Consider the following 24,404-nt stretch of genomic DNA (forward strand, 5'->3'; position numbering starts at 1 on the left):
CCAGGATCAACAACTTGCTTCTGGCAACCTCTTTTGCAGCAAAAACTCTAGAATGCACAGGGTATCAGCCACCCACGTCCTGTAGCTCATGCATGGTCAACCCAATGCTCCTGAGGCTCAGCTTTGGGCATGCGTGCTGTTGGGTTTGTCCCGTGGTAGAGAACGCTTGTGGCATGTAGTTCGCCTTTGGTCCTGAAGACACAAGACTGAGGTTTACACAATAGGTTTCACTAGTTGCTGCTGCTTCACCCGGTTATATGTGCAAGTGGGGAAGAAAGCTGATGGCAAAAAGGGAGGTTAAACAACAGAAGGTACATGTTGCAGTGTAATGCTCTGGCTCGTAATGTTATCTGTATCAGGTGGCAAATATCTTGGCAGAAATGTCTTCTGTGCTCTTTGTTTCTCTGGTCTCTTTGATTAATCTTGCTGTCATGAGCATAAGCTTTTAACTTAAAATCTGTGCGTTGCTGTTTCATCTTTCTGAGCAGTTCCACTTATTTTGAGTTTGAGATTCAGGTTCATTTGAAGATTATTCTTTCAGTATATATTCGAAGAGCTTTATTTTACTGCTCAATATCTGTTAGTACCCTGGAGCTCTGTAAATCTCTTACTATGAGGAGAAAAATAGAACATGACTGCACAAGATGGCATGTTGATATAAATTGACATTCCTTTACAGAATTGTAAATTAAAGTCACGGTTCCTTAACTGAGATAAAATAGTTTGCCTTGGTCTTTTTCAAAATTCGTGTGGAATAACATTAGTAAGATGGTAGAAATAGCTTCATTTAAAAAAGAAATTCTTTTGCATAGCAGTTTATCCTCCTAAAATTCTGCTGGTTTAGGTGCAGGGAGATTTGCCATTTCAAGTTGAGTGTTACAGAAATGCTTTGTTTAGATTGTTAGCTGAAGGACTGGTTCTAAAGCGCCGAAAACAGAAAACTGTTGAGAGGCAAAGTGCGGATACTTTTGCTGCCGCAAAGCTTAGGAGCAGCTAATTTGTAGGCACTCCTGGCTGCAAGGAGGGGAGCTGCTCGCTCCGAAGAGCCGCCGGAGATTTGCCTACACAGGCGTGAGTTTCCGTAGCTGCTGTTTTGATTGCGGCAGCGAGTGAACTCCGGTGAACATCAAAGAAAAATCCAGATCCTTGAGGGACTGTCTGGTGTTTTGCATTAAACAGCTGTTGGGTAAAACCTGGAAACTCTCCTTGAAGCAGGTGTCAGGTCCAGAACTCGGCTCTTTCCAGGAGGGTGAGGATGTCGCTTTGGCTCCTGACTTGTCCTCGCTGGCTCCGGGGGCCTGGCCGTCCTTAGGACGAGCTTCAGCAGTGTGGGAGGAGCGTGTCTCCATTTGACGAGCAAACTTTTGTCGCTGACAGAGCCTTGAAATTCTATCAAACGCAGCATTTTCTGTGTGTTTGCTGTGCTTTGAACATAGCTACCTGGAAGGCTCCCCAGGGGAAGGCTGGTCACAAGCCACCAGCTTTGCAAATCCCGTGCCTGCTTGGGTGTTTACGTACACCAGTGTAGGACTGCAGCGAGTACGATTGTCTGCAAAAAGGTTTTCTCTGTCTTGGGAATTTGAGGGTGAAAATGTAGGTTTGAGAAACTTGGTCTGTGGAACTAAATGTGTTTCTTTTGCTCAGTCGTGCGTTTTGACTGAACAGCCTCACGTAATCGAGGCTTATGCTTGCATGGAAAGCTTTTGTGAATTTAAGCACAAACGGGAAATTTCTCTTCTGCTCTGTTTTCAGTCTCTACCCTGGAGATCAGGGTCTGCTGCCTGGCTCATACAAAGTGTGAGGAAGGGCAGAAGTTTGCACGCGGAAAGTGAACGAGTGCAACCTCTTCATGCTAGAAATGTGAGGCCCTGTGACATTTTGACTTTGGTTAAAGACAAAATGTATTTGTGATTTAGCTGTTGATAGGCTTGGTGAGGGATGAGGAGTTCCTGTTTTCCCAGGGCAGGCATGGCGAAGGAGCCTTGAAATAATTGTTTGGTCTTGGGAAGAGGGGCTGTTACTGTCGGCTGCGTATGAAGAAGAGGGGTCTTAAAATCTTGGGTGGATGGGGCTGCAGAAAAAGAGTTTTTAAAGCCTTAGGTCCTTCTTGAAGCCTAGAAAGTCAAGAAATACAAATCATTAATTGCAAAGCAATGAAGCCAGTCTCTTGGGAGTTCCAAATGAAGATGATCATCTTTGCAATGATTAATAAATGACAGGCTTGCCCACACCCGATTTTTTTTTTCAAGTCTGTTATCAAAGTCTGTGTTTGGAGACGTGTTTGGAACCAAGAAACATTTCTGAAATTTAGTATTTATAGGTCTGATCTTGGAATAAAGCTGCTCATAGTTGAGTGGAACCCAAATCAACCTTGCTCTAGTTTAAAATAATTTAGGAGTAACTTACTAGATTTTTTTCTCAATACGTCTTTTAATTAAGACAGTTAGGATGAATAATGTACATGTTTACATTGAACTGTCTAAAAACACGAAGAAAGATAGAATGGGTTGGATTGTGAGGGACCTTTAAAGGTTGCCAAGTGAGTCACATCAGTAGCTGAAATCAATAGACTGCTTTCTATTGATGGTGTAAGTATTATGGATCTTCATTTGAAACTGTAAATTAAACATAATCAAGGTGCTGTACTGGTGGTTACGTAGCATCTTCAAGTGACGTACCAGATATTAGAAGTATCTTAGATGTTACTCCCCACATTTCTGAAAAAATATCTAAGGCAGAAATGTAAAAATAAGCTAAAATGAAAATATGTTCTGATACAGAGAAAATTTTATCAGTGAATTTACCTGTTAAAATAGCTGCAAAATATCTTTTGTGAAACTTTATGACGAATAGTTGGTGCCACAATAAATCAGTTCAAATTTGCTGACAGTCTAACTTTCTAGTTACTTGGTAGCATGAATTTATTGATGTCTGATATTAAAATCTTGGGTTTTATTTTTGTGTGCAACACAAATTTTCTGTTCACATGATTTTTAAAATGGTATAACGAGATGCTTATTTCTATGTGGTGCGCGGATGCATATATTTCTGTTATAAATGGCAGTGTAATGTAGACATGAGACTTTCTTACAGTTCCGAATTTTTGTTTTTACATTAGTTTAAAGATGGGACGTCGCTCCTCGGACACAGAAGAGGAGAACAGAAGCCGGAGGAAAAAGAAACATCGCAGGCGTTCGTCTTCAAGTAGCTCCTCGGACAGCAGGACATACAGCCGTAAAAAATCTGGAAGGAAATCAAGGTCGAGGTCGCGGTCTCGAGATCTCCAATCTCGTTCACATTCCTATGAGAAAAGGTGCATTTGTAGTAATTTACTGTCTGTTGCAGTTGTTCACAAACCGAGCTCTTTGATGTTACAGCAGAATCTGTCTGAATCCAGTGGGTAGTCAGTTCTAGGTTGGAATTTTGTAGCAAAGTTTCCTCTGAATCTTGGAAGATTTTCTTGCAATTAAAGAAGAAAACCCCAAACCACCACCAAAAAACCCAAACCACCTTCCACCCACCCCAGGAATACAATGCCAGTGTACGTGCAGATCGAAATGTAACATCCTTATTAAATCAAACACAAACCAGCCAACTAAAATAACTCTTCCTTACTCCTCCTTCTAAATAATGAATTTGGAGTCTCTTTTTGGAAGTAAAATAGCTCATGCGTTAACACCTGTTTATAACGTAGTTTCATTCAACACTTTGTAGACTGTTCTTTGGTATTTTTTTCTGTTTAAATAAACCAAGCAGGTCTTTCCAGACACCAGGGTAGACGTTCTCAGTTGAAAGGCTTAGGGTGATTTTACAGCAGGTCTGTAGGTTTGCTGCCACAGGTACTTCGAACCATTATTCTTTGTATGTTTTAAGTGTGCAGAATACACTGTGCTTAGGTATTTAGACCACAGGTCATGTGATTCTACCTGCCAGATTCTTTTTCTTGACGTAACACTGTATTTCCTTCATCAGAAGCCCCTTTTAGAAACCTTTTTAAATCGAGTACGCTCTGATTGTCTGTGTCTGACTCACGGTGATCCTGGAGTCAAACTGATTGGGAGATGAGTGATTTATTAGTAAGTGGAGCTCGAAAATACTTGCTGTGTCTACCTGCCCCATAAATATGTGGGGAACTGCTCCCGACAAACCTTTCTTTAGCTGGCAGCAGAGGGGTGTGTTGGCTGGTTTTGGGGAAGGTGTGTATGTGTGTTCCTTATTTCCTTCCCTCCTTTCTTCTGTTCCTGCTTAGCATCTCCATCCAGCCCTTAGGGGATGCGATGAGATGACACGGGCTGCGATGCCAACAATATGCTGATGACATGCAGCTTTATGAATCTCTTTAGTCCAGTGCAAGCATGGCTATCTTGCAGATAAAAACGGAGCTTGAAGGGAGATTAGAGTCTGGACAAAGACCAGTTGACTCCAGTTGAATCCAGAAAAGAGGGAAGTGTCTGCTTTTAGGATCTGGCTGGCACCTTTGCTTTGCCCCCAGTTTAGGGCATTTGCTGCTGGCATTTCAGTCACTGTTACACACTGGGGTCCTGCTGCCTTTATCCCTGATTGTTTAAGAACCAAAAGCAGCAACGTCTAAGGTTACAGTTCTTCGTTGAGCTGTGTAAATACAGCACCTTTTCCCTTATGCTGGCTAAGCCCACATCACATTGGCCACGTCCTGAATCACAGAAGTCTTTCTCTGTGTTGTTTTACTATTAATCAAACCTAATAAAGTCTCAAAATACAGAAGTTCTCATAAGGACTGTGATTGCTATTTAGTTAGCTGTTAGCGAGATGGAGATGAAGAGGAAATCTTAAGGTTAAGTCTTGGAAGGTTTCCCTCCCCCAGTTTTGCGGTTAGTTGGTATAATTAATGTACTTACTGTCTATTCTTTCACCTTTCTCCTTTGTGTATAAGAATTTTTTCTTTGAATAAATTAAATGGGGAACTTGAGTGAGGGGGAAGCAGGAAGATCCCTTTCTGACTCCTGTCTGCATCAGACTAGAACAAAGATTTTATGTAATACAAAAGCTGAGAAAGCAAACTGCTGAAGTTATATATATACACACTGAATATTTTTAAGTGTGTGCGATTTATATTTTTACGTTTACATTTTATGTATGTACATGGTACGACTGGAATTAATTGTATAGGTTAGCAACGCAGAAGTTAACGTTTTATGAATCTTGTTTTTAGTGCTGGGCTTGTAGTCCTCATCCCATACGGTGTCTCTGTGTAAATCCAGCTGAGAGTGTAGGTTTTCAATGTTTCTTCAACCCTAGATTTGGCAGAGGTGGCAGCAGGTTCCAAAGAGCTGGTCATGAGACTAAAAGCCGTTGAGGGCTGGGTTGTCTTCCTGGCTTTGCCTTTGAGTTTAGGCAAACCAGCTGACTTCTGTTTCTCCATCTACCCTGCTTCTGTTCTGGGACGTATGTTTTAGAATATAAGCAATTTAAGACAGGCATTGCCCAAGTCTGCGTGAATTACTTATTACGGTGTAACAGTGAGTGGTATTTGAGGCTTCTACAATGTAACACAAACCCCACAGGTTTGTATGTAAGTAAACTGTTAGGGTTTTTTTGTTCCGTTTTTTTGTTTTTTTTCCTTTTTTTTTTTTTTTTACAAGCAGTAGCATGCTAATAGCGTGGTTTTGTTTTAGGCGCAGACACAGATCAAGCAGTAGTTCTTCGTATGGTTCCAGAAGAAAACGCAGTCGTAGCCGATCGAGGGGCAGAGGCAAGTCCTACAGGTCTCAAAGATCGAGGTCAAAGAGTAGAACAAGAAGGTAAGGCTCTTTTTCTAGGGGAAAATGAATTATTATTTCTACTACAAAAATGTTTCTCTAAAATCTCCACATAATTCCCAAGTGTGGAATATACTAGAAATAATGGTTGCAAGTGATCAGCTAAACTATCACTTGCAACTGGTCCTAATTTCAAATCTCCGTGCTGTGCTTTTGACGTACTAAATCATCAAATTACCCTGGTGGAACAGTTGGGTTTGTAGGTAAGTTTTGTATTTTGCATTTGACCAAGTGCAAAAAAAATGTTAATAAAGTCACCTTGGTTTAACTGTGATCATCTGAAGACTTCTTGTGGATTTTTAATTTTTTTTTGGATTACTGATTTTCGTAACTCCCATGCATAACATCAACTCCCCAAAGACCAGACTAAACTTATTTTCTCATCTGTGTTTCCTTTGGAAAGACATGAGTGTTTAGTTATCCCATTTTTTCTTACTATTTAAAGATATCTGTGGTGCTGAAATGTTTCATAAATTGAATTGTGGCAAATGTCTTTTCTTCAACAATAAGCATGATTTAGATATTTAAATTTTAATCAGGTGTTGCAAATTGTGTTACTTTATACTTTTGTAATTAAAAGAAGCTTGATATTTGCGTGTGTGTGCATTTTTCAACTAAAACATTTAAATACAATTTATCCCAGGATACTGGAATTACTGTTAGCATTTTCTGTTGAATTTAAATTAATTATTGACCGTAGCAGGTGGATCAAAGCTTCTTTGGTTTGTGTTTGCAGATCTTCAGCCAGGTAATTTTATGTACCTGTGCGAAGAATTTAGGAAAACAGGTTATCTTCATGTGCCAAATCGGTAGAGCTGTTGCCTCTAAATGTTGAAAAACTGTTGTTGAGAGACTTGAACATTTCAGTTTCTCTTATTTGCATTCTCTCATGACTTATTCACAGCTGTTCATTATAATAGCTGCCTGGACGCTTATTGCTACCGTGCCTTTGTAGTAGCAATTTGGTTATTTAAACTGTCTGATCTCTCTCTGAGTGCACCGACCCTCTGAGCTGCAGAGCCTAGAGAAGCTCCTGCACTCTGTGTAGAAATATTCCTGTAAATATCCACTGTTTTGCTAACAAAAACCAGTTTCAAACCAAAGAAATGTCAAAAGAATAAGGTGAAAATTAGGGTGGTTTTCAGTATGTCAGATACTCGGTGTTGGGAAATATGATAACGCGACTTAAAGATCTCGTTTTGATTGTAATAAGTGTGAGTTGCAGATCTCATTAGACATAGTCTAATGGCCGTCTTTTCCAAGGGCTTTAATGATCTTAGACGTCGTGGCAGTGTATGGAAATTATGCACCTCAAAACTTCCAAAACACAACTACTGCTTATTTAATTTTGTGCTAGGAAATATCGTGTGTGAAGCGTTTTCTGCATAAAATGCACGAGCTTTTCGGTGCCCCAGCTGTGAAGATATAGCTGCACGTCACTTTAAATGACATTATGATTCACAGACATGGTTCTTCAGGGGAAAAATATTTATAAATAACATCCTAAATTATAATGGAAGAGTCTTTTGGCATCTTAAAAGCATAGAAGTAAAATGTTAAAAGCGTAAAACTGAAACCAACAGACCACACTGAATCCTTTACTGTATTATTTTTCTTTCCTGATCCTGCGTTCTGCTGTAACGTTACACCATGAAGCCATGGATTAATCTTATTTCTGCAGAAGAGTGAAATAGGTTGCAGAAAGCTGCCACCCGAGGCCTGTGTTGCCTGTGTTGGTTTGCAGCGATGCTGAATAGCCCTTTCTTTGCTATCTCAAATCTGCCTTGCGCGCTCGGTTGAAGGTATGAGCAGCTTTCCTAAGAGGACCGAGTACGTTATTGTTCTTCAGGCTGGGAAAGAGATCACGGGGGAGAGAGGGAATGTGATGGAGGGGTATAAAAAGAAGTAATTACAAAATGAATGGCATGAGAAGGTGATTAAGGAATGAGTGCCTCTGTCTCCTCCGCTGTAAGACCTGGGGCAGGCGTCTAGTGAATGAAGTCAGCTGGTGGCAGATCATCGTCAAAAAAAAAAAAAGATATGGTTCTTAGGTGTCACATAATTAAGTTGTGGAAGCCCTTGCTGTTGGAACTCATGGACACCAGAAGTTGAAATTTAATTAAAGAAGCAGTCAGACAAGAAAAATCCATTTGAAGCTGTTAAATGCAAAGAGACCTTGTTTGTCCTAGGAAATGGGTGGATTTGTAGCCCTGAAGTGGAATTTTCTTAGGAATTTGGCATCTGTAATTCATTATTTCTTTGGCTTGGGGTGAGACAACTTAGTTTTGTATGACTTTTAAGGGCAAGTACTGAAGAAAACACGTAGTAAACTAGCGGATGACACCATCAGCAGTAACTCAGGCATCTGCCTTGCGTGGGTGTAGTAGTAAAGAGCGTGTTACCCGCTGAAGTATCCTTGTTGACCTCCAACTCCTGAGCGGCCAGTGGCAGGGGGTAAAATCTACTGACCCCCTTGAAAAAGCAGCAAAACAAGGTAGAGCGGGGAGGTGAATATCTTCTCTGGACAAATACAAGTACAAGTAGTATTTATACGAATACAAGTAGTAGTTGTCACAGTGCTGGTGTATCTTTGGAGTACACCTTCAAGACTTGAGCAGCTGTGGGTTTTTCTAGTTGTGTTTTGTTTTACTTTTTTCCCAGTGGGAATGGAGCTGACACTAGAGAACTAATTTCGTGTCGGAAGTTAAGATCTGCCCCAGGGTATCTTGGAACGGTTTGGTTTTGGTGTAAGTCACGCAGTTGGCACAAATTTTGTATCCCTTAATGTCTTTTCCACCTAGCGTCCTCCATCACATTTGGATATTTTGTTTTTCAAGGTAGTGAAAGTGTTGTTGAAAGTATATGTGGCTGTACTGTAATGTTTTTAAATAACTCCTACAGCATAGGCGTTTTATTTGAGTGTATTATTTACAGAGCTCTAACTGTGTAAAATACTGAAATACCAAGTTTCGATTTGAAAAGTTAGATTTATTTTTATTTTTAATAGCGATATGTTTTAAAAATAAGTTGAGTAGGGGCTGTTTGTAACCTAAAATGATTTTTTTTGCACTTTATTCTAGAAGATAAGAAAACTTGTGCATTTTATAACTATTTTATTTTAGATTCATTTTTTTAGAGTCAAAAAAGTGGGGCTGCCTAGTAATGCTATAAATTTAAAGCTGTCCTACAGCAAGCCAGTACAATGCAAATATGACTTAATAAGATCACAAACTGAATTTCAGCAGAACAACCAAGATTTACATTAAATTAGGAATTTTAAAACCGATTTAGTTTGTTTTACTGAGCATTTGCTTAATAACATTTCGCCTTCTTGCAATCTTTTTAAAGACAATAATTCGTCTGTGAAATGCAGGCGCATCCGCGGTGGAAAAATTGAAAGCAACAGCTCACTTTCTGAAACCACACGTAGAGTGATATAAAGAAATATTCCAGCTCTGCGGAATTTAATAAATCATCCCATTTCCTAATTTGATCATATTAGATGCTGATGTGGAAGAAGCATTTCAAATACCATCTCCTCATTAATATACATCAGTCTGGGGAATAGGACGGAATACTTATGCAGAGATGTCACAGTTACTGTTTCTTAGTTTACTAAGTGGAACAGGTTGATGTGATACCGGGTGCTATTTGTCAATGTCTCGCTAAAATGGTTTGGGTCGAGTTATGGAGTCCAGAAAGACGGCGGCTGATAAATCAAAAGTGGATTGAGTGGACAGGAGGCAGTGATTGATACCGTGACAGGATATGAAGAAGGGAATCTTGATCCGAGCATGCACGATATTGAATATGAGAAGGAAAATGGCCCTGGAGTATGGATATTATTCAAGGAAATGAGAATAATAATATCATCTCGAAATTATTGCCGGGTGAAGATTAGGATAGTTCTTATTAGAATATTATGCTTCCCTGGAACGGAGAAACTTGGGTTTCATATAATTTCTGGGCGGATAGAGTCTTTTTAATATTTTTGGAGTTTTTGCCGCGATTGTTCCGCAAGTTAATCGTATATGAAAATTCTCACTTCACATCAGAACTTGTAATGCAAATCTTCTAATTCATGTAGCTTTAAATAGAATTATCCAAAATATGTTAACCTTTATTCCTTGATTCCGTACAATTCTGTGATTACAGAGTATTTTGCTATAATTGCCTTTATGGAAGCTTGTTCTTATTGTCTGCCAAGCGTTTTTGGCTTTTCCCTTTACGTTAAACTGAAAACTGCTGCCTTGAAATATCTTTAACACAGTTGAACTTAGACCGGCATAATAACAGCTAGTACATCTATACATATTTAAGAAGAGAAAAATATCGTGTGTAAAGTAATCCTGTTTGTAGAATTGATGCTTTTGGACTGTCAGTGAAGAAAGCGTTTGATCAGTGTGTTTGCTGTTTTGTTTTTATCCCAGTATGTGCGTGGCTACGTAGTTGCATCTTATTTCTTTACCGTTCTTCCAGTCTAATTGATTTAATATTGAAATGGGCGCATCTTCTTGCAGTCTGGTGGCAGGGCGACCCACTTCTTAGGGCTGGCTTTGGGATAGGCTTGAATTTTGGGATGGAAAAGCAGCTTGGTGACTGAAATTGCCGTTACCCTAGCAGCCTAAACTAGAATTGACCTACGTTCAACCCTCGTAGCTTGCCAGAATTCTTTGTGTTGAGTGCTTCTGTTTTGTAATACTGAAAAATAGGGTCTTCTAGGCATAGAGGAGTGTTCTCCAAAGGTCCTGGCTTTGGTCGGATGCTTGCCCGTGACTGGGGCAAGCCATTAAGTCTTTCCTGTCCATGAGATTTTCACCTGCATTCTTTATGGTGAGCTGGTGTGTGGGGAAGATCTGAAGTTTTTTGCAGGTTTCAGCTTTTAGTACTGAAGTATTTTAGCGAGGAGGCGATACTGTGCAGTGAAATGCTGTTTGCAAGACTTTCCGGAGAGGTAAACGATGTCGTCATTGAGCGCTTTTGTATTTGTGCTACTTGGAACGGTGACTAGAAATGGGTCTGTCTTCACTTAGTCTCTTTTTTCCATGCATTATATTATTTTAATGTGCTGCTATTAATGTGTTAGAGTCTATCCAAGTTAAAACCGTGGCCTATCGGTTCTTGAAGGTGATAACGAGTGTTTGATCAAGACCTAATCTGTACCAACTTGTGTTCCAGATTTCCTTTTAAGTACAGGCTGTTCTGGTTAGCACGCACTAATGGATAGCTTCTGATAGATTGCAATGTAGAATTTTAATTACAAATAACTTGACTGCAATGTAGAATTTTAATTACAAATAACTTAAGGAGAAATGTTCTAGAACAGCATCGACCAAAAAGAAAATAAAAGTTCTTAGGAGAGAGGAAGATAGAAGGGATGTACAGTTTGAGGGAGACATTAACTTCGGCAGCAACGTCTAGCAGAAGAGATAACGGCAGATAAACAAAGAGCAAAATGGTGAGGGGCTCTGCACACGAGACCGAGAGTTTATGGAGGAACAAGAGGAGGCATAAGAGAGATTAATTAAAATAAAAAGATAAAAATAGAGATTAATTAAAATAAAAAGATAAAGAAACAATAATGGGATAGCTCAAGTAATGGGCAAAAGTGGGTTGCAGTTGTGTGGACTTTGAAGGCTGAGATTTACGAATGTTGTGAGGAAAGGCTTAACTGTGATGCAGATGCCTGGCCTCAAGTTGAAGTTGCTTTTGGTTGCAGAGGAGGTCTCGCCTGCGGGAACACGTGGTACCGTGGGTGCTGGGAGCTCTTCTGGGGACAAGGCAAGGCTTGGGCAAGAAAGGGAAGATTTTCTCAACTGACCCATCCTCCAGGTGTCAGACAAGGAGTTTTCTGCTCTGGTGGGAAGGAGCTGGAAGGAATTAGGGAGTCAAGGTTGAGTAACAAAAGCAATGTTGGCTCGGAGCAATGAGAGAGCTACGGGCAGAGAGGGTCTGAACGTGGCTCTTTCTGTGTATCTGCTGTAAGAAATGAGGAATGACAAGACAACTGTGAAGAACAAGGTTGGGCACATATTGTCAGACAGCGTTGAAAAGCTGTCTTAATCTATCAAAATGCTTTGGAAATACCTCCTTTGGAAATGGATCCAAGAATTTTCCAAAGAGAAGTAGATAAAAGTCCTATGAGAAATCAAACAATGCTATTTAATCAGAATATTTCTTTTGAAATATTTCATTACTTTTTTTTTTTCCCCGGTAGCTACTGGAGTTACTATCCTTTTGAAGTTTTGATCTGCTGCCTTTAGGATGTTTTATCTTCTGTCCTTGCTACACAAATTAACACGCTCCCATGCAACTGGCTGTACTGACCCACAGAATTATGTAAGGAATCACTGTAAATATTGCGTAGTTGTCTCTCTTCTTACTGATGGGGAAGGGCAAATTTGGAATCTTTGGTCCGTTAGAATGTGTATTTAATTAAGATATTGCAGCATTTCTGTCATTAAACTTCACATAAAGACTTGGGGCAGGAAAAAACTAGTGAAATTCAGATTACTGAGTTTGCTCATGTGATCTGTAGTTTTTCTGGGAATGATAACATCAGATCATATTTCTTCTTTTCCCCCCAGTAAATCAAAATCTGCAGTTTTTATTTAATATCATGTTGAATTACAGGTTGTATCACCAATAGCCTCTCAAAGTATTCTTTAGCTGTAATAGCTGACTTCTTTTCAAAAGGAATTTAACAGTTTGTCTACATGACTGTGCTGGAAAAAATAGAGAGGTGAAGCACCAGCACTGAGGATATCCTAGAGCAATAACCCACCGATGAGCACATTACCGAGATCTAATTGACCGCTTTGGGAAATTAAACTTCATAAGGCAACGCCAAGGGCCCTTAAGTTATCAATAAGGCCAGATAGCTGCTAGTGCAGTTGCTTTGATGCCTTTCATTGGTGTAAAAAAACCAAAAAAACACCTTAAAAAAAGACATGAATGCATAAGTGCTGTTCATTTAGAGCTAAGCGTGACTCTAATTACGTGTAAACTTATTTTTCCTGAAGCAGCCCAGGTGTTATGTACACAGAATGTGTTTTAAGTAGAGCTGCTTATTTTTCTAAACCCTTTTGTTTCTCCCTTTGGGAAGGGATGTATTTGCAGGTTGGTGGTTTCTTTGGGTAGGTTTCTTATGCTTCAGTTTTCTGTGTGGGAAAAGGTAGTCAAGAAGACAAGGGGAAGAATATATCATTCCCCTAAGTGGAGAATTATTGTTTTTTTATTTCAACATTCTAAACTAACTATGTATTTCTTTTCTTTTTTTTTTTTTTAAATCCTCTTTTTCTCTGCTACCAAAGTTCTGGCCATGAAATAGAATCTGTTTGGTTTTTTTTTTTTTGCTGCAGAGCTCGTATTTCTAGAGGCAGCTCTGCAAACCAACATAGAGCAGATGTCTTAAAGATGCATTGGTAATGTAAGACTGTGATTGTTTGCTGTGCAAATTGCTGGCAGTTCCAGCATTAGTTTCTAGAATGTGATTTATCAAAATGTGAAACATTAAATTGTAGGATTTAAGTAGAAACATTTTACTGTTTATTTAATTCCCATCTTTCGTTCTTTCTAATTCTAATAAAATATGATGGCAACGGAATCTAGCTGCAAAAAAAACTGCGGGCAAGCCCCCGGTGTTTCTGCCAAGCAAAAGTTTTACTTTATCTTTTCTGTGGGACTCATCAGAATTTGAAAAACTCTTATCAAGAGTAACAGCTACCCTGTAACAGAAGAATACAAGTAGCTGTCAGCCCCATGTATTTCAAAGTCTCAGCCTGAATTTTGTTGAGGTCAACCTTGCTGAAGCTGTACATGCTGGAGTTAAGACTATGGGTACAACCCTAATTCAGCTTCCCTGTTCGCGAGGGTTTTAACGATGGATTACAGCTTCTTCCACAGATTCCTCGTTTTACTTTACGGTTTAATAGGTCGGTTACCACAGTCGCTCTTGATTATTGTTGTGTGTTACTCCTGTGGTATTTCATTAAAGTTCCACGAGGGGCAGTTAGAACAGAACCAGGCACCTTGGATCGGGGTCAGCCCCTTTTGAAGGATGCTGTGCTTGGTGCTCTGCTGCTATTTTTTTTTTTTTTTTTCTCTTCTTCACACTAGAGGTTCGATATGTTGCTAGAACTGTATCAGGTCCTGGGAGAAATTAGTTATCAGAGATAACTAATGATAACTGATGGTGATCAGTTATGGCTTGCCTCTGTGGCTGGAACTTCTTGGACCTGGGGACCACTGCCTGCCTCAGGTGTTTTTCTTGAGGAATTATGGCCCTTTGCTCCTTGCTGTGCGGTGTGCCGTTCCAGAATCCATTGTTGTTGTGGGCTCTTGCATTAGAGGATTTTGTTGTCGTGTTTTTTAGAGATGATCGCTCTTCTGTACAAATCAGCTTTCAAGCTCTGGAATTCTTCACTCGCTGCTTTTGTCCAGGATTTCTGCTGAAGCCATCGCTCAGTGACAGTGTTGCTGCCCTTTTTTACATTTTTTATCCCATTCAGATCAAATGTATCTGGAGACCCAGATAGGCAGCTGCCAGTTTTGGTGGATATTATGACCCAAGTGTGCTTTGGGAGTGAGTCCATGCCAGATGAACTCGATTAAAGTTGGGGTACCATGACCCTTTCCTGACTGTCCCTTCTTCCTTTAGTGCCTGTTCTCCTCCCACCTCTGTGCTCCAGGGTCATTGGTCCTAATAGAAGTTTATTGATATAAAACCAATTGGTATAAAACCATATTGGCCCAATCGGAGTCGATGGCAAAGCGACACTTGGCTTCATTGATTCCAGATTTTCCTAAGATGGGACGTTGTAGGAAGAAAAGATTACCCCTCAAAAATGCTGATAATTTCAGGCATATGTAGAGCCTGTGTGCTTTCACTGTTAAAATAGTGTTTAAGTAACTCCTCAAGCAAAATATTTTAGGTTAAAAATGTGATCACGTAAGGAAAAAATGTGAAAACATCTATTTGTTTCTGCATAGTGTAACTGGAGAGATGTATTTAAATACAATGTCTATTAAAAAGAGGAAAATCTGGAAGATAGGAAGTTACTATCTATACCTTAATATAAACTATAACTTAAATATTTTGAATGTACTTTTAAACAATTTTCTTATTTTGTATCTTTAAGTTTTCTGCAAGTTCTTATATACGCTTCCAAAAATGTGAAATGTGCTTTCAGTATGGAGTTTCTTTATCCATAAATATTATTTTAAGATAGTCTTCAGTTGCGATTTTCATAGAATCATAACAACTTCTAGTAAGGCAAACTGAAAAACGTTCATTGACTTTAAAGGGTTCTATTATACTTGGCTCAAATAACTGACTTCCGTTTCCTTCTAATTCTGTACTGTTGATGTATCCTAGAAATGAAGGCAAGGGCAGTCCTGTGGGTTGTTTTTTTTTTTTAAAAAAAATTATGCATATAGTGTCAGGTATCTATTTTTCTTCTATGGTTTTTGCTTCTCTTACATGAAAAACATGCAGGGGTAAGCTAAATTGTAAGAGAATTTAAATTAATCTGTGGCATAGCACTGAAAATCTGTTACTGGTCTATATCAAAAAGATATGCTGAAAGTTTTCCTGTTAAAGCTCTAAGCTTCTTGATTGGAGAATGGGGTGAAAAAAAATAAAAATCCTTTTCCTATTTTTCTACTATATAGTCTTCTTGAAGTTCTTCCAAATTAGATTTTAAATGCCAATTAGGAGGTTGAATATACTAAAATAAAAGCAAATACAACCAAAATGGCCTCACCTTATGGCTAGTTAGGCTTTTTCTCTCAAAAGCGGAACCTTTGCTCTGAGCGTGGCTTTGAGAAAGATATTCAGCTTAATGAACACATTAATTAGAACCATAACTATTTATAAGATAATTAGAAACGAAGCACGGTAAACTGGGCTTTTCCTGCAATTAATGGAGGATTAATTACTGGAGGTAATGAAGTGGATTTTTAAATGCATTAAGGTGAAGTACAGAGATGTGCAAGCCTTTGTGATAGTTGCATAATTATTCCAGGCTGTTTGAGCGTAGCTCATATGAGATCGCTAATAAGCATCATTGCATCATTATGTATGCACTTAAAAAGACTTACCACCAAAATGACTGCCTAATTATTTCTAATTGGCAGGAGTCTGTGTAGTCATTGAGCTGTTTGTAGCCATTTTAAGGTTCATTTAACTATCCTCGGGGCCATGTGATAGATGGAAAAAAGCTTCAACTACACGCTGGCCTTGGCTGGCGCCGTTAATCAATTTTGGTGGGCCTCGGTTTGAAATGCATTTGCTCGCGCAGAGGTCAAAACCTGAAGTAGTCGGAGCGAAGTTTTGCTTTTTGAAGCCCCTCGACTGTATTCATTAGCAATTAGTAAAATAATTGTGTCTGTCACTATATTTGGATTTCCATATGACTTGGTATTCTTTCATCGCCGTCCCTTCTTATAGCGCATTAGCTTCACTGGAAACCAAATATTCTTCCAACGGACCCTTTTAGCAACTTCAGTGCAGCGGCATATGCTCCCACGCGCTACCTTTCTTCCTTCATTTGTTAGCTGAAGCAGCGCAGTGCATTTCAACACAATCGTCTAATTTGCTCCCGATTGATTGCCGAGCGAAAGTTTCTACCCGAGGACAGCGTTCGAGGGCTTTTAAGGGTATCTCCGAGGAATTGGTCATTAAGCATTAAGAGAGGAAGCGAGAGGAGCAGCCAAATCGAATCCTGACACTCACCAGAGTTTTGTAGTCAGGGGCATCTATTTCCAAGACGTTGACAGCTCCGTGCGGTCAAGGACATCTCCTGGCAGAAGAAAGCGATGTAATAATCGCGCTCGTTCCAAAACTTGCACTGGTTTGGTCGACGGTGACATCAGAAATGTTGAGACTGTCACTCGGAAAAGAGCTTTTCGAGATGTTCTAATTAGCATGTAGTTATTTTGTCTGACTGGGTCACATTTCATGTGACATCCCATTAGCAAAGCGTCCGGGAAAGTTTTCAGGGAGCGCGTTGTCCTCCTGAACGTAATCGTAACCAGCTGCGGGGGGTTGTTGGCCTACATAAGCCATTCGTATCGCTTAAGAAAACACCGGTGAGCAAATTGTAGGCTAATAAAATAAAGGTCAGCTTTGCTATTTTTGCCACACACACTCAAAAAAAAGTAGTTCATGTAACTTAATGTGAAAACGTGAGTTTAAAAAATAATTGTTCTATGATGCTTGAAGTGTACGATTGAAAATAATTTTTTTAAACAAATCAAAACATATCGTTTATTCTTGCAATATCTCACAGAATCACAGAATTGTTGAGGCTGGAAAAGACCTCTGAGATCATCAAGTCCAGGCTATGACTCAGATAACAGACATAAAGCAAGTGGATTGTGGTAGCATAAACTAAAATATAAACTAGTCCTGAAGGAAAGTTGCAGCATTCCTTAATTTTTTTTTTTTAAACAATTGTTTTAATTTTGGGATTTTTAGAATGATAATCTTACCTCTGTAAACAAATATTCAAGACAGAAAAACTCTATAAAATGCAAATAGCATTTCTTGTTGATGCTAATTAGGAATTTTATTTTATGGGGTCCCATCAAATATGTAGTAATGGAGATGCTGCTCTATAGATTATCCAAACTAGTATTAGGAAATACATTTCAGAACGGAACAACAGTTTTAATCTGCCTTTGAACTTTCTGATTGGTTGTATTGGGGATTCTAGCTTTATCCTATAAAAAAAAATATGCTGTGCAATTAAAGATTTTGCTGTTGGGGCAGCTGGGGACTACAAGCCAAGAAAATATGCTGTGAAACGATCTTTTGCCAGCATTTTTTTTAGCATAATTTAAAATAAAATGCTCATTACAAAAGAATTTAATACACAACTCGGTTTCATTTTATGTAGAGCTGTTCCTTTTCTGGTGAGAGCTTCCAAAATACATCTGGATCTGACTCTCCTACTCAAAAAAACAACCCCAAAAACCTCGTAGTTACTTTGTGTCTTATTTTCCAGTGGGTAGGCAAGCAGCAGTGGCTGGAAAGGGTGTTGGAAGAGGAAAATATGCCTGAGAAATGGGAAATGCAGGTGAATTTCCAGCAAGCCTTCAATTTAAATTATTATCTCCTTCTTCTCCATTCTTGACTTCGAGTCAGCTGCTTATTCTTCCTCAAGTCTCTGACATCAGGAATTTTAACTATTAGAATGTAAGGGTCCTCCTTCATGAATTCAGTCTCCTGCTAAACTTACCTGTGGAAGTCAGGAGGAGGTAGGCAGGAGGATCCAAGCGAATGCAAAGCCAGAAGGTGTGTGTATCGGGGCTGTGGTAGGGTCAGCCCATGGTTGAGCAGAAAAACGGCGACCTGCTCTGGATAAGTCCTTGGTTGTGTCTGATTTACGGGATAAAAGCAAAGTCTCTGCATGGTTCCATGCCTTACACTTTGGATTGTCCTCTTTTCTAGACCCACTGAGCAAGAATTTGCTAAAACCAGAATATATCAACAGGTTTCTATCCCGTGAAGGGGCATTAGATTGCAACTCTGATGTTAAATCCAAGTTGACGGAGTCCCTTACTCAGAGAGGGGCCAGTCAGGAGCATGTTGCCCTTGCCCCTGGCCTGAAAGGAGCTTTAGAAATCTGGACGTTGCGAATCCCAGGGGTCTTTTCCCACCGGAACTGTTCTATGATTCTGTGAATCAGGCAACAGGGTAAGGCAAGATCTTGAGTTTTCTGATGAAAGCTTTCCTGAAGACTCTGATAAGTTATCTGAATTATGGACTATTCCCACGCTTCAGCTAAATCAAAAAGATCGAATTAGCCGAGTAACACAACAAAGCCATAGCTTGCAGTAAGCCGATACAGTCACAAGGTTGGTGCGTCTTACGGAACTGAAGCTTGGTACCCCAAGTGATGAAGTTTCTAGGAGGTTGCTAGAGATAGTAGCATCTCCTCTGAGGAGTGCTCAGCTCTTGACTGCCTGGGGTTAGTTAACGTACCCTTATGTCGCTTACAATAGACAAGTGCCAGACAGGAGTCAAGCTCTTGGTGGGCTGTCTGCAGTGTCAATGGATATTCAAAATAGATTTTAAGCCCCAAAGACTTGAGTTTGAGTACTAGCAGGAAACAGTTGGTGTTTACTGCTTTCAGTGCCTCGTGTTGACAAAGATGGTGCTGTGATGCTCGGGGTTGGGTTTTGTTTGTGGGTTGTTTTTTATTTTTGTGGGGTTCTTTTTTTTTTTTAAGCTTATGAAGCCAGTTAAGGCTTCTGTGGTGTCAGTTGATTTCAAGCATCTGTTTAGGTAATTTCATTCAGCTATCTAATGTCTCTTTGTGGATGTAAGCACGCATAAATGTTACAGCCTCTTGAAGCACGAACCATGATTGGGGCCTCAATCTTAGATGCTTTACAATCACAAAAAAATAAAACAGTGGTCTTGTCAAAGAGAGACAGAAGAGCAGTGCTTACCTGTAACTAATTTGAACTTCTCAGAGGCACCAGGGAAGTGAAAAACTCAACCTTGAAATCTCTCCTTTATGTTCCTTAACATTTTAACGTAATATCGGAGGTGTTGTCAAATTTACAACAAATAATTACCCGAGTAGTGATTCCATCTGGAAAATGAATTTGACCCTTTTTCATTGCTGTGTGATACATCCAGATCTTCCTGTCACAGCCCATGCAGAGCCACTAATGCCTGCACGATGTAGAAACGAATAATTTGCTGTATTTATTGAGTCCTGAAAGTAAGGTGGCCTTTGTTTTTTAAAACAGATTCCAGCTGTATCAAGAATAGAATAACTGCACGTGTATGTAGAAATTAGTCACAAAGTCTGATGAATTTACTTGCTAATGGGATGTGTTACCTTATTCATTCATATAGAATGCATGTTTTCCCATTACTCTTTTTTTAAAAGAATATAAAAAAAGATGTAAAATGTCTTTCCCCCGGGATGATAGAAGCTAAAGAAACCAAAGTGTCGTACAGGCTGTCTTTTTTCTGGTTGCTTTTTCTTCAACCTGAGCAGTGGCAGTTCTGGAATTCGGTTAGGGGAGGAATGAATCCTTCTTGCTGGCATCTTTATGTGGCAAACTCGCGACTGTTTTGCTTTTCCCTCACCTTGCGCTTGAGGAGCTTTTAAACTCTCACGTGGGTGGGAGACAAGCTGGATGTTTTCAGCTCATTTGAGTTGTTTATGTGGTTTTTTTGGCTTGTTAAGAGATTACAGCAATAATGGTTATCTCTTATCAACCATAAATTTGGTTTTACATGGAAATTTATAGGTAGCATACACGCAGCTGGGTATTGCTTATATTTATGTGGATGCATGTGGGGGTTTTTTATGCCCTAGAAGGCTAGAGCTTCAAGACTGCTAGAACTGAATGAGAAAGACTGAAAAATTGGGGGGATTGGCTTTTTTTCTTAATTTAATAGCAGGACAATGTACTACTTTTTCTTTGTTCTTTCATTCTGTAAAGGTTATTAGAATTAAATCCTCATTTCTTCTGCTCTGTCATGAGATGGTGACTTGAATGTAGGGTGGAGAAAAGCCCTCTTTGTTTTGAGACAGGCTCTAAGAAAAGAAAGATGCGAGAGAAATTCACTTCATGTAAAAACACACGTGTTCTTAAGGTCCAAATTCGAAGCAAAATCCGAGCAGAGAGCGACGGTTCAGTTTTCCCACAATTAACGAGGGAAATGAATGATGCAATGTGTTGCCCTCGGTGTAGATGAGGCCAAAGGTCCTCATCTCCTTTGGAGCAGCTATAGCTGGGGTGGTTAGCGGCCTCTGCGTAAGCTCCAGGAATGAAGTGAGAGGGAGTCCCCTCCCGCCGTCACCAATGGGCTGGAACGGTTGGCGGTTCCAGTCGGTCGGCGGGAGCTGTTGGCGCTGCGGTTCTGCCTTCCCAAATCCTGGCCGGCACACTTCATCACGCTTCCTTTGGCCACAGCTGCTCTCACCACGCTGCCTCTGCAAAAAAAAAAAAAAAAGAAAAAGCCAGTTGAAGAATAGCACGTAAAGTCTTCTGTACCAAATGCAAAAATAACATCTCTCCAGTAACACTGCAGTCGGTTTATAGACGTATGTATGTACGGGACGTGCTCCTCCGCAAACTGGTTGGTGAAGGGAGCAAGTCACGCTTACGTACGGGTTTGTGGAACTGGCTCTGCTCGGCGTTTTGTAGAAGCACATCGACAAAACCAAAGGGCTTATCTCCATGCTTGAATAGCAGCTGATTCACTCTATAATTTCTGTTTCTGGTTTAGGTTTGTGGAACTGGCTCTGCTCGGAGTTTTGTAGAAGCACATCGACAAAACCAAGGGGCTTTTATCTCCATGCTTGAATAGCAACTGATTCACTCTATAATTTCTGTTTCTGGTTTTCAGACTGCATTTGGTGAGGTCTGTTTTCTGGTTTTAGTTTCCCATGGAGGTTTTTCTTGAAGTGCTCAGAGTCAGCTTCTCTTCTACCGCTCGCTCCTTCAGCGAGGAGTTCTGCTCGAACTCCAGGAGAAGCAAATCTCTGAGCCAAAGGACTGCTGACGCCAAAGCCCAGTTGAAGAAAACTTTGTGTTTTCCTGATGTCGGTTCTTTTTCACCCAGCTCTTGATGTCCTGGAGGTTTTCCAACACCTCCGTGGTGATGCAGGCGATAATGCTGGATCTAGAGCCTTTGTGCTACTGGAAGCAAGCTCCGCGTAGGATAGTCAAGACGTTGTGACAAAGGCACAGTCTCCTTCCAAGGAAGGAGTAGAGGTAGATCAGAAGGTTGTAGTCCAGAGAAGTAGATTTGTGACAAATGGACAGCTCAAGAATAAACAGAACTTCAAGTTGTGCCTTCTCTAGCTGGTCTTCTGTCTGGCTGCTTTGATGGAATCATTGAATTCTTTAGGCTGGAGAAGACTTTTTAAGATCACAGAGTCCAGGTTTGCAGTAGCTACTTTTATTTTTAATTGCAGCTTACTATATAATTTTGGGTATTATTTCCTCAAATGTTTGATTATGTAATTAATGTGATTTATGGGTGGAGAATTGTGGCTGAACTAAGCTGATGCCTGGGCTGGTGAATGTGTTTTCTCAGTTCTGTGAACATGGCTCTTGACTGTCCCAGTTATTGTTTGTATTTCATCTTGATTTTCTCTGGCACTGTGGATGGTATTGTGACTATCTTCAATATCCCTCTCTTTTGTCACTTGCCAACTGTCTAAAATGCTGGTTTGAAACAGCTTCTTTTTCCTCTGCACCCCAGCCTCATTTCAGAATTAAAAGCTGCCTCATTTCATTTTCACTCACTTTGTGTTTAACGATAAACAGGCAACATTACCATACATATTATCCGTATTTAACTTCCTCAAATGCTTGCATTTGAAAATCGCAAACTCATAGTGACCTGAAATGTTTTGTAGAGGTAGCTGTAGCCGTATTTGCGTTAAAAAAGTATGTATAGTATTAATTTGTACACTCTGAGTAACTGCAGTTGACGTTGGAAGTTATTTTACCTTCCCCAAGCACTTGTACCATGATTTTCCTCCTGGTAATGGAGTTAAACAAGAAACTTTTAATACGCTCTGAAAGAGAACATGGCATTTGCTGCAGCTGGTTGTGCGTTTGCACTGTGTCTTTGTTACCAGTCCGAACACTTAGGTTTGATGCAATGCAGTTGTGTTTCGCTGTTCTTTGCCAGACTTCTGATTTATTACGAAAGTATTAGAGACATGAATTTCTTGGGGTTTCTTTGTGCCTTTCGAGCTAATAATAATCTAGGAAGAATCGTGTCGGCTGGGAGCCGCTCAGAAGAACGCCAGGGAAGAGTTTGACACCTCGGAGACTTTCATCTGAGGGGTCGCTGCTGTTTGCCAACAAAATACCTTGTTTTTTCAAAAGCTTACCTTCACTGAAAGAGCGCTCGCTGCTTTTCCCCTGCTTGAGCTGTCTTGGTTTGGTGCTCGAATTCCTCTTGCCCTTCCAAAAAAAGTCTATCTGGGTGACTGTTTTCGAATTGTAGTACTTTGAAAAGATTAGATTGTACCTCTAAGATAGAGTTCAGTGCTTTAGTGCAATATAATTGGGGAAATACTAAACGACACTGACCTCATTTCCTTTAGAACAATGAAAATTAATAGTTTCACGTTTTATTAGGCTGATATTCCAGATGTAGTGTACATTTAATTAAGTGTAGTTTCCTTTTGGTTATGGTATGCGTATCTGCTTTTTGTCGCAAATTCTTTCTAGTTTTACAGTTTTCCACATGTTTTCTTTCACCATTTATGATTTTTTTCAAAGCAGAGCTATAAGGATTTAAATCACTTTAGCATGCAGCAAAACAGTTCCCATTCAAACAATAAACGCCATTTTAAAAAGCCTTTAGATCTTCTGTCACTTCATAAATATAAATGTATAAAAACATTATGCAGTTGTAGTGCCCACCTGCTAATTAAATCCAGATTTCCTCAAACTTGTTTTAAAATCTGCTTATTTGTTTCAACTCTGTCTCTGTTCAGAATACATATGGCCCTTGTGAAACTAATTATGCTTATGGAGCAGCTGTTAAATTTAGTGCAACTAATTTTATCCAATATTTTACATTTTAATTGATTACCTGTGAAGAAATTAGCAAATTAACACTTATTGTGCAGTAACTGAATGGGCTTTTATGGATACTTTCAATTTTTACAAGTGGACCGAGTGCTGATGGAATAAAGACATTTCGTAGGATTTTTAGGTGGGGAAGTTATTGGCGAGCCTTGATTATCTGGTGTGAGAATTTAGGGATACGGAGCGATGCCAAGCATCTGTGTGTTCTGCAACTTAGACATGAAAAGCAGATTGGAAAGTAATAGCTTTTCGCAGAATTTTGGTAACATATGGGCTTATCTGGATCTAAGAGCTCTTTGAAGATCTTTGAACTTGACTAAATGACTTAACCTTTGGCATGGTGGGTGGGTGTTTGGTGTGCGTCGCTCTGGGGGAAGGGGTCTGCAGGCTGCCAGTCTACTCTCCAGCTTGATTTTATTTATTTTTGTTCTTTCTTTCGGTAGTCCTGTCACTTGAATGCGTTGGGACTTGCTTTAATATGAATAATCAGGATTGGTTTTATTTTTTCAACGGCAATAAACCAGAAAAATCTGTATTCTCTGCTTCAGCTGTGGACTTCTGTTCTTGTTTGCTGGTGAATTCTTGGTGCAGACGAGCTTCTCGGCGCTCCGTTTCATGAAGCCGTGTCTTTATTTCCTGTTCTTTTTGTATCCTGAGATGCTTTAATAGTAATTCATAGTAACATGCAGGTGAATTTATTCATGCTACAAGGGGAAACGTCCCACACGTTGTTATCTGCTGAGTAGCAAATTCAGTATCCTTGAACCCTCACTTGGTGAAACTACTTTCCGCTGTCCTCACCCGCTGCATTGGAGCCTGTGTTTGGTGTTGCAAAATTAGGCTTGAATTATATTAACAGGTGGGATTAGTTAGCCTGAGATGTAAGACAGATTGGAGCTTCCCTTCGAGCTGGATGAAACTGGGCAGGTTTTGGATATTGGGGGTCTTAGAACAGTTGTATTTAAGAGGGAAAATCATGGGGCAGGTTGTTTTGGGAGTACTTGGCAGTAAATCCCAGGA

At 39.8% G+C, this 24,404-nt stretch overlaps 1 protein-coding gene across 1 annotated transcript in view; it reads left to right on the forward strand.

Moving 5' to 3' along the window:
* Window positions 1–3,125: 3,125 nt before the first annotated feature.
* The window catches only part of LOC104277222, a gene marked incomplete at its 5' end in the record, with an annotated part of 26,182 nt that continues 4,903 nt past the window's right edge, over window positions 3,126–24,404 (forward strand). The window contains 2 exons of the mRNA XM_009873799.1: window positions 3,126–3,313; window positions 5,655–5,780. Coding sequence (XP_009872101.1) covers window positions 3,126–3,313; window positions 5,655–5,780 — 314 coding nt within the window. The remainder of the gene's footprint in view (window positions 3,314–5,654; window positions 5,781–24,404) is intronic.

The sequence above is a fragment of the Apaloderma vittatum genome, unplaced genomic scaffold, assembly GCF_000703405.1.
Source record: "Apaloderma vittatum isolate BGI_N311 unplaced genomic scaffold, ASM70340v1 scaffold7917, whole genome shotgun sequence".
NCBI classification, from domain to species: domain Eukaryota; kingdom Metazoa; phylum Chordata; class Aves; order Trogoniformes; family Trogonidae; genus Apaloderma; species Apaloderma vittatum.